Source organism: Myripristis murdjan, chromosome 5, assembly GCF_902150065.1.
Source record: "Myripristis murdjan chromosome 5, fMyrMur1.1, whole genome shotgun sequence".
In the NCBI taxonomy this organism is placed as follows: domain Eukaryota; kingdom Metazoa; phylum Chordata; class Actinopteri; order Holocentriformes; family Holocentridae; genus Myripristis; species Myripristis murdjan.
The window spans coordinates 30158726-30178847 of NC_043984.1; the positions used below are offsets into that span (position 1 = coordinate 30158726).

Sequence of the window (20122 nt, forward strand, 5' to 3'; positions counted from 1 at the left end):
CCACTGACAGTGTAAGGCACAGATTTATTGTTTCTTGCTCTTTCTAATGTGGAAATGTGGTTAGGCATGATCATTTCTCAAAGGAAAAAAGCTAGTGATAGTCGTATATCACAAGCATATCTGAAAGGTATTTAGATACAATATCATACATCAATGTACATATTACTATACGATATACAGCAACCAGGGTGTCTGCAATTTCATCTACTTTAGAGACAGAATGAAAAGTAATACCACTTTCAACACGGCAATAATGACTTATCAGCAAACAGTGTGCATGACAGCACACCAAGATAGCACAATATTTTAAGACTTTTAAAACTGAAATCAAGCCTTAAAACATTAAGGTCTTGACTTTAATATGATTTAAGACATTTTAAGGACTTGTGGACTGTAGCATTCATCACATACATATACCACAACACATACATGTGCATATACATACTACAATATACACTCACACCTATGGGACATTCAAAAACCCCTGACTCTCATGTCATTGGACTGTTGGAAGAAACACAAACAAGCACACAAACACGGGGAAAATATGCAAACTTCATACAGCAAGGACCCATGCCAAAATTCAAACGATGGATTAGAATTTAGCCACATTAGTGACAGCTGTCCAGCCAGCTGACTGTCCAAGATCATGAATGTCACTGTCATAGCAGAACTAACAATAAGGCCTTGCCATTTATATTTTGTGTTTCTATTTTGACCGGGGTTCATTCTTCTTTGCCACCAGTTTGCCCAAGACACTGTGGTCATTTGGCTCTGTGCATGCAGGTTTAACTCAACCAATGAGATTGTTTCTGCCTCCAGAGCAGCTCTGTCGGCAAAGAAATGTTTGTGTAACTAAAACTCCTATCTGCATTTCGCACAGAGTTGATGAGGCATATTCTTTCGTTTTATCCAGCTCCGCAAGTTGTCAAATTGCTTGCTGTACCGACCCTGACTGAGCATGGAAATTTCCGTTTGCCAGCCCTCTTTGAATGATGGATAGTGTACCCCTGACAAAGCCAGCCCTGCCAACAAGTGAGCTGAATTCAGATTGTTCTGTGGGCAACATTTTCATGTGCTGAATTGTCCCACAAGGTTTCTGTGGTGCATTATTCACTAACCTTCTGCGTGTCTGTGTCGGAAAAGGTCAGACCGAAGTAGTCCTTCTCCAGTAGGTTCAGGTGTTCACACACCATGTCCATCAGGGTCTGTCCTTTGGAGTGTTTCTGCCAAGGCAAAACACACATGACACAGCACTTGTTAAAAGGTCACCATCAGCAAGCATGTATGCAACTGTGAGGGTGAAAAAAAAAGTCATGCATGTAGAAATAGAATAGGACCATGCAACAGCAATGGCACAGATAAAACACATAGTCTATTTTTCAAGGATGTGCCTAAGCATCCACTGGTATAGCTTTATTTTATAGGGAGAAATATGGCTCACCATCATACCCTATGTGACATCTGTGCTTGTCAAGACTACTTTCCCTTTCTGGCTCTCGACACAATAAAACAGCTCAGCCCTTGGGTGTTGAGTTACAGTCAGAGTGCATCAAACACTTGACAGAGAAAATGGACTGGGGAAGATTGTACTTTGTACTGTACGCCGACATTTCCCCAACTATAGACAGAGTGCAGTTTGAGCATTACAGGCATATTTTATTCCCACATTCTGAGAGCAAGTGAAATACACAGGCGATGAAGTTTGAATAACTTGTCTCATAGCGATTTTTATCAACCAGTTACTTCGTGATGCACAAAAACAGATTTTCTCATACTGCCGGAGGATCCTCAAAACAGATTTAGTCGTGGTTCACATTGTGATTGGACTTGAAAAATGGAAAGAATTAAAACTGAAAGAAGCGTAAATACACCCAAAGAATTCACATTTAATGATCTAAACACATTCTAAACATTGTATCAGGCAATATTGCATTTATTTTATTGTAACTTTTGAGGCAAACAGATTTTCATGTTCATTAAATTATCATCAATACACTCATGACATTGTCAGATTCGAGGAACTGAACAAGGAAGTGGCCATACACTGTATCACTATTGTTTTAACACAACACACACACACATACACACATTCAGTTTCAGTAATAATCACATAACACATACAGCATGCACACACACACACACACACACACACACACACACACACACACACACACACACACACACACACACTCACACACATACACCCACTCATCCTGAGGTATATAACCAGCAATCAGTGTGCTTCTCTTTGGATAGGGAGCCTCCTTCCCTGGAGCCGAGTTTCCGAGGTGACAGGAAGATGGAGCATGCGGTTGCCAGGGAAACAGATGCAGTATTATCCCTCTCCTGTCTTTATCCTTAATATCTCAAGGCCAAAACTTGAAAAAGTGTTTCTCCTTTGCCTCATTATGGGTGAAGAGATGCTGGAGCAACACTTGGGAAGCACTTAAAAGCTCTCATCATGTCACTCAGTAAACCCCCGATGGCAAGGTTGTGTATGCGGAAGCAAGAGCAGGCTGTATGACATTAGTGACAGCCAGCAAAAATGAAATAAACAAATCAGCATTTGGAATCTTAATAAGTCATGACTGAGGTGTCCCAGTCCCTCTAGTCCCTGCTCCAGAGCAATTACATATTCAACTCTGCAATGAGCGTCTCAGCAATGCCAACAGAATAAACATAGAAAGGCACAAGACAGAACTTTGGCAACATATAAAAACAACTAATCAGCATGCATTTGCTTAATTCCACCCAAAATAGCCCCATTCTACATATCAGTCCAGTCAGGCTTGACCATGCATAGTGAGGTAGTCCGTGCCTCAGCGAGCAGAGGGGAGTGTGGGTAAGAGGAGAAGTGGGTAAGGGCGTGGTGCCCTCTCCCCTGCTAGAGCACCCTGGGGAGGCTCAGCCATGCATCCATGACAAGAGACTTAATTAACCCACAAATGCGGTAACTCCTCCAGGGAGAGTGATGCCAAAGTGTGGCCTGCCTTCCCTTAATACTGTTATTATCAGCTCCGGGAGCATGAGGGAGGTTCTGATATGGCAGGCCTTGCGTTCCACCCCAGCAATTTAAGACAGGAAGAGAGAGAGAGCAAGCCTGTCCATGACCTGGAGGTTGAAGCTTCCACCAAAACAAACCAGTGTGTGTAATGCTTTTATTTATTTATTTATTTATTCATTTGCTTGAAGAAAAATAAATAAATAAATAAAAAACTCTGCCTGACAAGAGGTTTCTATGAACATGATTCTGTAGCAATGAATGGGAGAGCTGTAAGGACAGCAGCTTGCAGGGGAAGAGCACTTAAGACACAAAGGCTTTCATAACTATAATGCAAACTATTGTTGCAGTGTTGAAAAGCCCGGAGGTATTTCAGAATGTTTTTCCAGTGCTGGGAGGTTAGTGAAAGGGTAGCATTCCTTGTATTCTTACCTCACACACATACACTCGCCTCCTGCCTCTACCCAAACACATACATACACACACACATACAGACAAACTTTCATGCACTTGTGCATAAGTATCCTACGGGGTAGCTCATAATAACACTGCGATTCTATTTTCTCCATGGCTGCACCTGGCTTGCAACCATAGATTTCCAAACACTCCTGTCAGCAGGCTATGCTGAGGGGGCTTATTGGACAAAAGGGACATCATCTGACCTGTGAGTATGTACAGTACTCCTCCAGTCCCATGTTGCATTGGAGAGAACTGTGATTGAAGCGGCGCAGAGATAGGGCACTGGGCCGTGGCATTGGCTGGTTGCCACTGATTAACCCAGAGAAAAGCCTGATTAACTCTGGCCTCACAGGCATCATGCCCTGTTTGAGGTGTCTAGACAGCCTCTTGGTGCCCAGAATGGAAAGTTGAGTCTGAACCCAATCTCTTATGACTTGTACCAGATACTAGCTTAAAAATATTCGAGCAACAGTATATGAATTCCCTTCACCACAACTCTGGAAAAGATGTTTAAGAGAGAGAAGATTGAGCTATTTTCTCAGTGGTGGTAAGTACTCCTAATAAAAAAAGTAAAAAAAAAAAAAAAATCTCTCTTCTTACCATACCTCACATTTATTTGCATCAATGAGCTTGCATACATCTCCTCTCTTTTAGGCCTTATGCCTTGAGTTTCCATTACCAGCGAGCAGAAATGGTCTATTTTGCATTGCAGCAATAATAATAGCTATTATGTGGTATGGAGACTTTCTTCCTACACTATTCTTTGTGCAACTGTATGTATTGCTGAAAATGTGTGGCATTGCTTGGCCTCGCCCCCTGGTGAGTTCTCAGCATGGTGCCCTCTCTTTCATTCTCTTTGCATGGTTTATCCGCTTGTTGCAGCACTGCGTACAACTGCCCACAGAGGAAAGCAGCAACAAAGGAAAACAGAAGAGGCTGCTACATCTCAACAGTTTGCTTAAAGCACATTAAAGCTAATTCACATGAACCCGGTTAATGCAAGCTGTTCTTCATCACCCATACCTCAATTTCTCCCTCATACTCGGAGGAGTCCAGTAGGGTCACCTTGAAGGGAGCGGTTTTAAGACGTTTGGAGCCTTTCTGGGGAGATTTGAGATTCTTGTTTGGCGAGGTCTTCTCAGACATGTCATCTGTTTCTCTGTGTTCGTCTAGATGCTTGGAGTTCTGTTCCTTTGCATAAAAAACAAACAAACAAACAAGACAGTCAAATGGCACAGCTATGGATTTCATTTCTCAATCCCTGAACCATTAGTTGCTATCCGAAATAATCAAAATACTTTGCATGTAAGAGTATCAGCACAGTGAACAAGGACAGTCCATGACTAACCTCTTTAGGAACATCTATTTTTGAATTCCCATTTAATTTATTGCTCTTTTAATGAATCATCAATTATTCTACAACATGCTATGCCTCATGGAAAAAACATGAAAAGGCTTCAGTGTCCTAAATGAAGGTAGCTGCTGCAGAGTCAGCAATGCAGCTGTGACAGATATTGGTTTTTAAGGCCCTATATGAAAGCAATGGAAGCCTGGCTAATTGACGTATTGAACGCATATACATGTATATTACACTGAGTACAAGCCATGAAAATGCCTGTGGTGGCTCAGTCATGTTTTAGGTTGGGTTTAAAATACCGTGGTTACTGCACACACAGTAGCTCCTTGTATATGTACTGTATATGTTATGGTTTATACTATACCCTAAAACCAAAATCCTAGCGAGCCAGCCCTCTCACACACAATCTGTGTCTTAAATTGTGATTTAATGTGTCCTCATGTTTAATGGTGGCTCATGTTTTTGCTCAGTCTATTAGCATTTTAACATTATTTACTAGGGGCAAGACAAATTCCCCTCAGGCTAAAGAGTTCATTCATTCATTCATTCATTCACTCCAGCACAGACTAGCTGGAAGCTGGAAGGTGACAGTTTACATGACCTAAGACAGAGTTGAACAACGTGCTCCATTTTAAATACACTCATTAACTTTTATTGCTTGCTAGATACGTCCCAAAGAAGAGAGCAGGCAGCGTCGCCGAGCACCTGCTCTACCACAACAAGGCGTTCTAGACTATAGTAGTGTTTTAATAGATTTGACTAATGGTATCTTTTGAGAGTCTTAGCTTTATCATTTTCAACACTGGCAACAACTTCAATTTTTTTTCTCCATTTTCAATTAACCTCGGGAGCTCTGGATATGAGGGATCTGTCTGTAGCATAACTTACATACTAAACAGGACTTTATTGGCTATGCATTAACAATCATACCACACCTACTGAACTGCATTCCAATGGCCTCCTCATCTAAATTACCTGTTTGTTTTCCAAGTTGTAAAGTGCCGTATAGTCTATAATAACTTTCACAATTTAAATCTGTTGAAGTTTAAGAAAAGCTGAGCAGCTGTCGTAGGGTAAAAACTCTACACGCTGCAGACACTGCGGGCAGGAATCACTGAATGATGAGAAAAATCAGAGAGAAAATGCTCCAATCATAATATCGCCCACACCTGTCACTTGTACCCAATATCAAAGAAAGTCCCCAGACTCTTCATTCGGGTCAGAAAATCAAGGAGCTCACAAGGAGCAGGCAATAAAAAAAATATGGCAATCTTAAGAAATATATGTTATATGGTAGTTTAATGACTCACAAAGCATGGTCTTTATAATCAATGTCATATTTATGAACCCATGGCCCAAAAGGTATACTTAAAACAAATGTAACCCTGTTCTTATTTCTGAGAAATTTTAGAGTTGATCATTCCAGACCACGTTCTGTGATGTACTGAAGGATAAACGTTTGAGTACACAGTTAAAAGCTATAAAATGTAAATGCATCCATTGCAAAATCACAGTGCGAAATCTCTGTTTTCAGCTGTAAACCATGAGTACATCTTGGCAGTCCTGACCTGTTTGGCCATCTTGCTGTCCGAGGCAGAGTCCTGCATGCCTGCTGCCGCCCCTGTCTTCTGGGAGGACTCCTCTTTTGCTTTCTTCAACTCCGACTAAGGGCTTGGCACTGTTGTAACACCAACCTGAGAATAGACCAGAACATGCAAATAGTTTAGAGCAATGTCTTAACAGGAACAGATACACTGGTGATTCCCCATCAAAATGTCAAGTTAAGTCAAGACAGGTCAAGTAAAGCTTTATTGTTATCTCGGCCATATACAGCACAACACACAGCAGAGACAAAATGACAATATCGTCCCTGGACAATATGGTGCAGCATAGACAGACAGCAGCACATTCAGTCAATGCTGAATAGAAGGATGAACAAATACACTTTGTTAAAATAAAGGACATTGCTAAAAATATAGAAAAAACAGTATACTGGACTATACAAATGGGGAGACACATTGGGAAGCCACGGTGCATTGAATATAAATATAGTGTAAACAGTATAGACAGTATGTAAACAGTATGGATCTGAGCAAACAGAGTGTGCAGCATGGAAATGTGTGTCACTTCATGTGCACAATGGCATGACTTCTTTTCTAGAAAGCAGAAGGGCGTAATGTAAATAATGGCAACAGCTGCAACTCAAGACAAACGCTGGGATTACACAGAACATGAGTGCATCGATATCAAAACAATAAAGGCACCAGGACGAATCGGTCTCTGTATGCTGTGTCTTCTAGCTACCACACTTTCTCCTGCCATAACTCACCTTGTCATCAAGGACGTTCACTTTAATTACGAAATCCCTCACTGAGTCAGATAATCATTGTCTATTTAAGCAAGACAAGCATTAGCACTAAGATGACAGGTGCCTAAAAAAAAAACCTAAAAGGCCACAAGCGCCAGTGTTGGTAGATTCATGGCTAATGATATCAACTGTGCACTCATTCAAAAGGTGATGAACCGAGCAAAGAGATAAGAGTTTTATCTTTGCCGAGAGAGGAAATGTATGGTGGTAATGCTGCTGTTAGATTGCTCCATGGTTAAGTGGACTATGTAATTAGCTGAGGTGCATGCCATGTCGTAACATAATGGTTCAGTTGAGCTCATGCCAGGCCATTCCTCTTTCCCTGTAAATTTGGGTTTTCTAATCCAGCATAAGATCAGGGATGGCACCAGTATTTTGGTAGGTGACAACAATACCAATTAAATTCCATGATTCTCAATACCTGATTTGATACCATGGTAAAAAAAAAAAAAAAAAAAAAAGAAAGAAAGAAAGAAATTTCACTATAAACCACTATAAACTTTCACTACAAATTATATATAAACATAAACAACTAAGCAGAATTTTTTTTTAAGTATTTAAATATTGGTATACTGAGTTGCGGGTGCAGCATTGTCCTGTTGCCTTCAAGCAGAAAAACAAAGCCGCCCAACAAAATACTGATTTCAAATTAGATGAATGGTATAAAATGGCCTGCAGTAGTTACAAATACAAAGGCATGATTATGTGCTCCGATTCTGATTTACAGTCCTGTAAGCATTCCTCTAACTTTAAAGATACACAGAGAGCTATGAAGGTGCATCGAAACTAAAAAAAAAAAAAAAAAAAAAAAAAAAAAAACTAACTAACTAAATAAAAACTAAATAAATTATATATACATATATATATATATATATATATATAAACACACATATATACACACACATATATACACACATATATACACACACATATATACACACACATATATACACACTAAAAGCAGTCGTACTGGTATTGTTTTCCAAATTTTGCTATTTACCAGTATCAATTCTTCATATATCCTTGCAGAGACTACTGTCAACAGTGCAAAAATGAATACCAACAGATTAATAACACAGAGATGAGAATAATGTCAAAGGAAATGGAAATGCATTGCTGTGAAGAGGAGCCACTTTCTTTGATATTCTCAGGTGCCGACACCAAAACTTGACATTTACCACTGATGTTGAAAAAATTCTGCTATCAAAGTCATGGCTTTTTTTTTTTTTTTTTTTTTTTTTTTTTTTTTTTACAAATATCTTGCCAAGTCATCTACATTTGGCCTGTTATCCACAGGAATATGAAAGACACACCACTGAACAGCTAAATGAACCCAGGAAAGCAAGGTACATTTGCAACAGCTGTTTTTTAGTACGTATTTTAGCGTGGATTTTTCATATAAAACATTCATTCTAACATAGATTTTTGGGGGCTTTTTTGTATGTTGCTTTTTAATTCCAGGTGATTTTTTTATTGTGTGTTGTATTGATGTTTGAGTATAGCTTTTTATGATGTACTTTAAAGACAAGAGCAGCTGCTGTGAGTAATTGTAGACGTTTCCATGTGTGCAATAACGTCACTGCGACAAATGTCATGGGACATTTAAGCACCAAAACTAAAACTATGGTTATAAACTTTAACCATCTGAAATAATTTCTTAGACAGTTGTGACTGAGCTCACGATTTATCGGGAGGACGACTGATTTACTCCAAAAAATTTATCTGTATGATCCTGGACTGCATGTGTGACCTTTCTTAACATTTGATCGTGGCTGATCCTGTCAGCATTTCTGGAGATTTAAATCATCAATGAAATTTCACACCTGTGTCTCATGCATAAATACACACAGCCTCTCTCATAATAGGGAGATACAGTCATTTCTGCTGCAGGGGATCGCTGCAAATATCTAAAAAATTCAAAAAAGATTTTTTTCACCCACTCACAACCCGTCCTTATTGAAAATATTGGCAGGGCTGCTGTCACGTTTATAGCGATTATAAAATGTATCCACAATTAACCAAGCCTACTTTTGCCATCAACAGTAGTGTAACATTTGGTGGGGGAGGGTCAATCATTTTTTCCAATCACTTGGGGAAGGTCAAGGAAAAATATATTTCGGCCAGAGAGAGGGTCACAGCTTTTTATTTGAGAGCACTCTAAAATCCTCCAGTGGCCCCTTATTCTAGGTAATGTGCAGTCCCTAATCGATACATTCACCACGGGATGGAAAAAGATGTTACCCTAACTCCATAAAAGGCAGACATGCCACATCTTACACGGCCGTATCCACAGCCGAGTCCGATCTGCTCAGCATAGCGTATAAGAAAGATGCCAGTTGCTTTCACTGTGGCCCCAGACAATAACTCAAGACCTTGTACATAATCCAATCTCCATCTGACCCTGGAGGTCCCACTGCCCTCAAGAACAGCAAATCACATCAGCATAATGCATGGGGGGGTGGAGGGGTACGGTGGGGGGTGGGGGGGTTACTGGGAGGCCATGGCTGACGACTGAGGAAAGAACACAACCGGTTCACGCTGGATCACAGAGCAGACAAACCTCACCAGTCCCAGCCCGGGGGCAACGGGACATACTGCATGTGGACGAAGAAGCACAAAGACCCGACTCCCTCCCCCTCCTCGTCCTCCTCCTCGTCCTCGTCCTCGTGCTCGTCGTCGTCGTCCTCCTCCTCATCTGTGCTATCACTGCCGTCACATTACTTACAATCACAGAGAATTGACAGAAACGAATTCCCCTCCTTTGGGACAAAAGTGCAGTGTGGAATGGTCTGTCCACTCGGGGCCTAATTTTCCCTCACTGTCTGATCCAGCTGAGCTCTGAGCTTCAAGTTGCTAAATCAATTTTCCCTCAGTGGCTGAATCATGGATATGACTGCCAAGTAAACTCCCTCATCGCAGTGAGAAACTCCACAGGGTACTGTGTTCTGATAGTAACGGAAGTAAACATTCAGCACCGCAGTGTTTTTTATTTATTTATTTCTTCTTAGCCACGTTCACCTCCCAGTCCAATTCGGCCATGCTGAAATGATGAGTGTCTCCCCTGTGTGCTTTTCAGGTGCACGCTTCCTCACTCAGTCCAAATCAAACAGAAGCTGATGTCCCCCTCGCTAAACATCCATCTGGGCTAAATGACGCAAAGTATTCATCTACAGCTGTCCAAGTGTATACACCTGCCTCAGCTGTGGCATTGTTCACAGGCCCAAAATGATCTGAGCAGCCCACTTGCCAAGCCACTATAATTTCCCATCAGCTTGTTCAAGTGGTTATTCCTCACTTGTGCTCCATAACAAGCACACAACCAACCATGTCACATTTATAGCAAATCAATAGCTGCTATTTAAAAAAAAATGCGAACATGGCATGTAAGCCAATAATGAAGATTTTCCAGGACTCGGGGGCAGGCATGCACACGCATCCGTATTAATAAGAATACAAATTGCATAATATGATCCAGAGTTAGTTTGCAGAAAATGAGACCCTTATTCAGACATCTTCTTATGGAATCAGATTAATTGCCAAATTAACATAGATTGATATCACAGATCGAGGCAGCAGAGTTCGGGGAACGCATTCATTTCCTGTTACACACCATTAGCCATAACAACCTCTGTCAGCCCGTGGCCGCACAGCGCCTGAATCCTCTGCAGAGAAGAAGGTACCATACACCCCGCCTGCAGACAGGCACAGGCCTTTCCCTCACTGTAACAGTACAATACGGGAAGATACTGCGTGCATCCTTTGTCACACACTGCGTGCAGTTCACTGACAATATCTGGCTTTGATACCTGCCATCAGTAATCATGATTCATCACACAGAAAAGCACATTGTATCCTTGGAGGGTTATGAAACACCACTCTTCCCTAACAAGCAGAGCCTTCTCCCTTGCCTCCCCTCTCTTTTCTCTCTCTCTCTCTCTCTCTCTTCATTCTCATCAGAGAGGTAAGCTTTAATCTAAGCGAGGCAAGCGGAGGGAGAATGAGAGACAGCATGCATGTCTGTGGAAGAGTACTGGCTCAGCTCCGAGATGCAGTTGCCATGGTAACAGCATGGAGTACTTTTTTTTCCCCCCCTCTTGCCTCTCTCCTCAGAGCAGCGAATGTGACAGAGCAAGAGAGAGAGAGAGAGAGGGAGAACCGAACAAGGGGAGGAAAGATGAGAGGCCAACAGATGAGACGATGAGGAGGACAAAGGGATCAAGAATGAGGGAAAAGGACAGGAAATGGCAAGAGAGGGAAAATAAGCTGATTTGGCATCACGACTCAAAGAAAATGTCAAGCAACAGCTTTCTCTCTTGTTGGCAGTTACCTCCCATAACAGAGGAGGGATGGCGAAATGGCTTTCTCTGGACGGCTGAGGCAAAGATCCAGGGCCCTGCCACTACCTTCCCTGAGTGAGCCACTGGAGGCCATCTAGCCTATCAGCGGCAACAACCTGCTCCTCCAGCTCACCCCTGACAGCACACAGCCATCGCGATCTGGCCAATGCACCACGCTAATCCTATTGTGCGATCCATGACTGTGCTCAGCAGTCCTGACCACGTTTAGCCATTAGCATGCACGGACTGCACAGAGCAGTCAAGTGATCTTACAGAGCACCACGTTGGAGAGAGAGAAAGAGAGAGAGAGAGAGAGAAAGAGAACACAAGCAATAATTACAACGTCCAACAAGCCCTTACATGCTTTTAAATGTTCTGCATAGCTACATCATCTCAGTTTCAGTTTCTATGCCATTATAGGTAGTGATCATAATGTAATCCATGTTATTGCACAGCATATGTATGAAGAAAATAATGAATCAAATTAATATGGTTTGACGGTATACACTAATATGTGATACTTTAGGTTATTTATTGGCCCACAAGAAGAAATTCATTCCATAGGAAGGTGTAGTGAATAAGTGTATGCACATATATGATAATACAGACAGCATTACACACATAGACAACAGATATAAAGTAAACGCAGGTAAATTGCAAATAAATTGCATACATAACATAATAATTCTAGTTTATAGGTTGGTGATATTATTTCAAATACAGTCATGCCAATAATGAAACTGAACACACAGATACAGAGAGAGTACAGTCATTTCTCTTCTTAAATAGTGCACACTCTCCTAACCAGGTTCCTCTGTTTGCCATCGGACTGGGACGTCACCCAGCAAAGACTTCGACCTTGAATAGCTGCTGATACGATAGACCAGCCAACACTGAAAACCAGCGTAAGCATAGCTCTAAATTTAATTTGAGATAGTCGTTCATAGCTGCTACTATCACTGTTTTATTAAAGCCCGCTATAGTCTTGGTGTGTGTCTGATATGAATCCAGAACACTTTCCAAAGCTGTTTTAATTTGAATTTTTAAATGACAGCCAATTACGGCCACCTCTTGCGTATGTGTGCACCGGAGGCCTCGACTTCCTCAGCACCCACCCTGACTGAACCCACTCTATCCCATTTCTACAGCGTAGCACGGACAGACACCTGGACTCTGGATCCAAAAAGGGAACATATCCTCTGCGCAAACAGCCCCCTTAGGGAAAAAAAAAAACAAAAAAAAAACACTTCATCTTTCTGGCATGTCTTGGCCTCTCCGATCCGCAGTGAGAGTTCACACAGTCAGTCACTCAGACGGAGACATGGACGGCTCAAGGACACCATTCTCATTCACAAACACCACACATAAACACACGGCCTGCCATTCACGCTGACAGCCATAGTGTAACACTGATGGGAGCCACTCAGGCATTACCAGAAGCACTTTCTGCAAACCACCATGCTTTACAGGATGCTGCTTTTTTTTTTTTTCCGGTGTAGTGCTATTCCTTCACTGAGAGCATGATCCGGCCCTAACACCGGAATGCCCTCTCATTATTCTACTAAGTTTCCTGGGTGAGCTGCAACCAGCGGATGATGACAGATGGGGCCTGGCCACAGGCAGCGTGGCCTCAGGGCCTGTGTGGTAAGTCTGACGGGAAAAAGGAATGCCACAACTGCATGACACTTCAAGCTTCCTGCATTCCTGCATTCTCACACTGTCTCACCCCATGAGAGAGTGAAGGGAAGACGCAGCAAAACATCACCAGGTGCCATCGTTTCTCTGCATGTACAGAATATTCACCCACTCAACAATGACTGCAACCGAACAGCACTTCTACATCAAAATCCAATTACTTCTTCATCCTGGAAAACAGTTGTGATGTCATGTTGAACCAGTAGGCGTGAACAAAAATGTCAGCCAACCAAAACATCATATTTTTGAACAGTCACTGCCTTTCTCTCCCTAAGTGATATCCCATTGGTCCCGCTGGTTTACATTTTAAAAGATGTCTCTTCACATTACATCATTTTGCATCCCTGCCGAGAAATGCATCCACCCCTGTTTACCCTTACCTTAACCTGAGGAAACCCTTGCCTAAACTTGACCACATTTATGGAGCGGACATTTTTAGTACTATTGTTGTTTTGGAATAATGGGCCTTCAGACTTACAGGCACTCCCCGCCCCAACAAACCAGTTTCAACAGGAAATACATCAAGCTAAGGAAGCACAGGGCTCTCAAAATGCCATTTTATCTTTAAACCGTAAACACGTCGCTGTCTGGCGCTCAGCACTTGACAGACACACTGAGATGTGCGAAGCAAAGCAATATACAGTTGGGGGCTTTGCTAAATTAAAGGCGCTTGGTTTCAGGGGGAACATCAACACAAATAGGCACACAGGGAGAGATCAGAATTAGCAAGAACCAGCAGCAGGCTCGGTATAAATTACCACAGAGACATCATTCTGTCACAGCGCATCTAACGGCACCTGACCTTTCCCATGGCGCGTCGGAGACCAGTGGTGCATGCATGAGGACACATGCCCCACCCCTGATGGGTCTGTCCCTGCATTATAGCCTGTTGCAATGCTCTGGAGGGACGGCAAGGATGTATTCCAGTATCCACGCTTTCCTCGGTCATTCCCTTGTCATAGCTGAAAGACCAAAAGCGGCTTAGCTTGTGGGTAAAATAGAGGTTTGGTAGCACAGGAGTTCAAGTTGCCAGATCTGAGCAGGGAAACAGGGCAGTGGGTGTGGGAGCACATGGGCGGCTGAGCAGGCATCGTCATGAACCTCGGGGGCAGGGAGAACAGAGACACATGGTGGCAAGACCAAGCTTGCTGGTGTATAAACATAACTTCAAAGCTATACTGAGCTGCAGCAACCACACGTAATCCATAGAAATTCAAAGGCATTACCCCTAAAAATGCCTATTTTCAGGTGTTGTCCTATGACTTTTGTGAGTGTTAAATACAAGGCTGCAAATGCTCAATTTGTCCTGCTGTGCTTCTTTGAAAAAGCAGAATTTCCAGCAGTTTTTATTACTTCTCACCGCCTCGTTTCCATCAAAAACGTTTCTGCTATTTCATGGCAAGAAATAAAATTTTCTGCATGAACAAATGGGAATATTTTAAGAATAATTTGCAAAAGCTAGATGAAAAAAAGCCTTGGCCCACAGTTTGCCCTATTTTCATCCAATCAGATGCATGTTGCATATAAATGAACCTAGGGTATAATAGTTTCTGATGCAAACATATGTGCCCCTTGTTGTTTTATCAGTTCACATCAAAAAATTGCTGTCACATTCTCATAGGCCACTGTGTAATTGTCTTCCCCATGCAGCCTCCACAATGCTCCAGTTAAAGACAGACTGTCACGATGGTCGCACTTCCTCAACCAGATTCACAACCACTATAATCTCGGAGCAATAAAAACATTTCCTGTAGCTCAGCACCACAATTACAGCTGTTTTTTGGCTTTAGAGAAAAGTGCTGATCACAAACAACAACAAGCAGGTTGGTGCGGTTTCAGTAATGTTGCACTCAGCGCCTGAATGAAACTCGGCTCGCAAGCGTTTTCAATTCCAGTCGCGTCGTCTGTCTCTCTCTCTCTCTATTAATGTAGTTAAAACATATTAGCGGATAATGGAATGAATGGGGAGAAGATGAGTTGGACAGGCAGAGCTAAAGAGGAGGAAAACAAGCCAGACTCAATCTGTATGAGCTTGAATCAAAATGAAAGATGACAACCTGGAGTGACTGCCTGCCTGTCAAGCACAGTTTTTATGGTGTGTTGGATGGATATAGACAGCTTGGGTTAACAGGATTATAGTAATTTGGAAAAAAAAAAAAAAAAAAAAGACAGCTGTAATTCACTGTAGTTAGTGGAAAAAATACAGCAATCAGATTATATACTGCATAGTTTTTTTATGAAAAAAAGAGTGATATTTGATTGTGAGCTGATAGAGACCTGTCAGTGTTCACGCATCAGACAAGTCAGTTTCAGCAGGTAAGATCATCTTTTATTTTGGAATACACACGCTGATACACACGAGTCCTCTCCCCTTCCTTTTCAAAGGCGACTTTCAAGTCTGTTCACAGGTTCATACTGATAACATGAGACGTGCGAGCAACCTGCAACTTCACAGATTCCCGGGCAACCTGCAGGTTCGTTCTCCATTAGATAAAGGGGGATCTCGACTGTGTAATAGTTCAAGTCACACGGTCAATGAATCCACGTCTCGGCGATTTCAAACGGGGCCTGTCTGATGACCCAAACTGCTTTAAGTCTTGCCTCACCAGTGGCACAGCGCACAGGTTCTTTCTCTCATGTTCATTTGCTGTTTCTCCCTTTGAAGAGATACACACAGACACACACGCAGACACAAAGATCCACACATATGCAAACACCAACCCACACAAAACCACAGTCACTTTCCCCTTTGATTTCATTTTTCATAATTGATTTTCCTTATGGTGCATTTATATATTTGGTGGTTATTATGGTGTTTTTTTTTTTCTTTTCTCATTTTTATGGGGCAAGATTTTTCACAAGCCCCTCGTTTTTCTCATCTTACCTGCACTTTTGCTGTTTTTTCTTTCTTTTGTTCTTTGTTGTCTCTGTTTCTTCCTTTATATGCGGTGATAAATAAATTGCTGCATACGCAATTTGAGATAATAGCCGTACTGCAGGTGATTATGGTGGCGCTCTTGATATGACAACATAGTATGCAATTTGGAAAGAAACTGTCAGCTCCACTTTTGCTTCTGTATGTTTTGGAGGCAAATTTACTGATGTAGCATAAATCAGAGGCCTGCATGACTGGTAATGATTTTAAGCAGGAATAACTAATCTGTAACATATTATAGTTTGGAAGATCCCTGTCTAACCACAGACAGCATACAGCACAGACAGTGTGACTAACATTTACACTAAAAAAAGCATTTACTGTACGTGATACTGTGCCTGACTGTTTTCTACAGCATATATGTTTGGAGTGAGTGTCTGTAAATCTTCTATGCATATTAATGGGCAGATAAATAGCCTTCGTGTGTTGTGAAATCTATCCCTCCAAGCCGGGAAGTTGCAAGTCTTGCCTCATGACCCTGTTGTAAGCGCTGATATAATACCACCTTTGTTTCCCACAATGTTAGTCTGGCTGAAGCAAGGCTCAGATTAGTTTTCCTTTTTTAATAGAAAACCAATCTCCCCAGAGAACTCTGGGCTCCTTGAAATATTCTGCTCAAAATTTAAGCTCCATTTTGGTCCATTTCTAATAAAAGGGGGTTGTCTTTTTCAGGGGGTTGTATTTTGTGACAACAACATACTTTGGTAATGTGCAATGCATCATACATAGATTTGTATGTATTCAAAGCCAATTTACATTCCTATTTCAGTTACTCCACTTTTTTTTTTTTTTTTTTTATTGTTATTTTAACTTGGCAAACATTGCAGGTCACTGTCAGTCCATCCAAAAAAAACGAAGGTGACGATGGAGGCGTATGCCAGGCTGCATATGCATAATATTATGCAAATGCTCAACTACATTTTGCAAATGCATGCCCTTGTGAAAGAGTTCATGAGAAGGAGCTGTGCACTCTGGGAATAAATCCAGGGAGAATATGCAGTAATCTAGGAAGGACACAACTAACGGCTTCTCAGCAGTTTGCTGCCACTTATACACATAGAAGTGACCTCCAAGGTGGCTTTTCCAATTTCCCTTCACCTTAGAGGTCACACAAAATGTGATAAATCAACAGGAAGATGGTTGACTGAACATCATGAGCCCTCACAGCAGCTCTCATCTCCCCACAGGTCGCTTTGAGTTATAGCCAAGTTCTTTTACTGTATTTATCTCAGTGGATCAAGATGGATCAGGTGGCACTATACAGGAGTTATTGTTGGGATTCAAGTGAGTGAGCCTGGAGTATCTCAGATGAAGCATAAAAAAATCAGAGAGAATCTGAGATTAGTGCAGAATTCCTGGAATTTGTCCAAACTACATTCTACACCATACCAGAGAGAATTACAAGAAGTATTATTTTTTTCTTCCACACAGCAGTTGAAATCACTTTAAAGTGACCTTTCTGGGGTAAATGCTTAGATGGATTTGAATTACAGGGAGAGAAGGTCTTATACTGTACAGTAACTGCATTACCTCACTGTTGTCTCATTAAATGCAGAGAGATAAGTGCTGCTGTTTTCACTTGACCACCAACATTGGAATTTCCAGTCTTTCTGTAAATGTTAATGGAAACACATTTGCATAAAAGCCTCATCAGAGTGACAGTGCAGAATGCTCCGATGGGAACAATTTTGCAAGCGGACACATAAGATGGTTGCTGGACACATGCTATCTGGGCACAAATGGGCCTCCTGCTTGCTCCCAGCGGTCGCACTCCCTGCCAGCTGAACAGATCCTGCTGTCACCCAGCTAGCTGGAGCGGCTCTCGGCGCCTCCGCTGCTGCTGGCTAATGGACTCGTTATAGAATAGAGTCCAACCAATACCAGATTTTCTTGGCGGATACCGATATTGACATATGGGCCAATATGTTTTTTTATACATGAAAACACATTTTTTGCAGCAAGGAACCATCAAATTTACTCATGAAATGGTGGTAATAAAGATATGTAGTGGAGGCTGGATATTTTACAGTTGAACGATAAACTTTTTAGCACAATCTGCACCACCAGCTACTCAGCTGTTATCCACTACTCTTCCAAGTTATGTGCTATACAAAATATTGTAAACAATAGAGTCTGCTGGACAAACTATTTCATCATAACCCTGTTTTGAAATGATCTCAGGTGTTTTTTTTACTGCAATATCTACTGTGTTTTGTCTTACTGGGAATGATATATGCTGATGCTGGTACATCTGTGATGTCCTGCTCTATTATAGACAGCAAGGAACAGTCATCCAGCACATTACCAACTGGCACGGTGCAGGTACAGGCCATCGCCACACATAGAGGCAATGGCTGGGCTACAAGTGTGTGTGTACGTGTGTGTGCATCTGTGTGCTTAGGAGCATGTGAAAATGTGAGTGTGTCTGCATGTGTACATTTACTTTGCTTGCATGCCCACGCTCCCCCCTAACCATTTTCCTTCATACACCCAACGCCTAAGCATTTCAATCATCCAAAGAGAACAGCACACACTCCCAAAATATTTAGGCTCAGGGCCGTTTCACATTCTCCATGCCCAGATACAGAGAATGTGTCTGGAGCATGGCTATCTAAGGCTCTTCCACATGCATGCAAAATACCACAGTGACTCGATGGTGTGGAAGTCTGGGGTGTCAGAACCGGCTGAAGAGAGGACACACAGGAAAGAGAGGAGAGGAGGTGAGGTGAGCAGGGGGGGATTTGCTCTGAATTTCTGTAACAAATTACAGGTCTGAACCACAATCAAGAGATTATTTAACAAAACAGTATGGCAACAGAGCCTGCAGCCTCACCCACTGCCTCTGACATGGCCCATTTGAAGCACGTTGCCTGGTGCCCATGGGAGAAGGTGGCACAGGGCCATGCCATATGGGCCTCTATGTGGCCGGCTGCAGCACTCTGCAGGGGGAGCTGGGCTGGGGAAAGAGGGAAGGAAGGAACCTGTCTATTGGACTAATTAATGTCTCTGTGATCCTGAAGGTTTTCCTCGTAACTGGGCCGAAGACCCTTCACAGCCTGACGCCTTTGCCAGGCCACTCTAAAAGCAAAAAGCATCCCGCTTTGCATGTAGTACAGATGGCGGATGTGTTCCTGACTGCAGATGAAGACACGGGGTCTAGATGGAGGTGTGGCTGCAGCGGTTCCACTTTATCGCTCCCATACTCTCTCTCACTTTCTGTTTCTCCCCCAATGCCCTTTGTGATCTGATAGGCCGGGAATAATAAGCAGTTAGCGTGTTATCTGCTAACAGCTCCATTACAGCATGCAGATAAAGCCACGCGGATCTCTGCAGGTGCAGCGCAGCAGCATTGCCCTGTAATAACAGTGGAACCCGGAACAGTGACAATGTAATTATCATGTGCTGAGGGTGAGGTTAGCAGTCAAGCTATTAAATGATGGAAAAAATAAATGTAAAATGAATGTCAGGTGCTAAAGTTAGCCTCCACATGCTTAGCATTTATATTATTACACTGAAAAGTTCATCAGCAGGAGAAAGGGCTGCTCTGTTGTTCACTATAGTCATAATTACAGCGGAACTCTCTCTCTCTCCCTCTCTCTCTCTCTCTCTCTCCCTATTATCTTTCCCTGTCACACACACACACACACACACACACACACACACACACACACACACACACACACAGTGTAAATAAACCGGAGTCTGTTTTCCATGTTAAATGAATTACAAAATGCCAAACAAGGATAAAGTGGCGGCTTTCGCTTTGCAAACCAGAGTTTGCTCACTCTTTGAGGGCTTATATAAATCTTTGCGATATACATTCACAGTTTACAATGTAAACTATAAAGAAATACTATGAAGAATCACACTAAGCTGTGCTAAATGCATTATAAGTCAGTCATTTCTAATTAGGGGCAAAAGATGTAAAAAAAAAAAAAAAAAATCATACTGCGATTAATTTAGAGGA

At 42.1% G+C, this 20122-nt stretch overlaps 1 protein-coding gene across 4 annotated transcripts in view; it reads right to left on the bottom strand.

Annotated features, from left to right (window-relative positions):
* LOC115358881 (band 4.1-like protein 1) overlaps positions 1 to 20122 on the bottom strand; it is a 75717-nt gene that overhangs the window by 24287 nt on the left and 31308 nt on the right. For all 4 annotated transcript variants that reach the window (XM_030050987.1, XM_030050985.1, XM_030050984.1 and 1 more), the window contains exons 2-4: positions 6389 to 6514; positions 4487 to 4654; positions 1122 to 1226 (exon numbers count right to left, since the gene is read on the bottom strand). In XM_030050987.1, the coding sequence (XP_029906847.1) occupies positions 1122 to 1226; positions 4487 to 4654; positions 6389 to 6427 (312 nt within the window). In that variant the 5' untranslated portion in view covers positions 6428 to 6514. The remainder of the gene's footprint in view (positions 1 to 1121; positions 1227 to 4486; positions 4655 to 6388; positions 6515 to 20122) is intronic.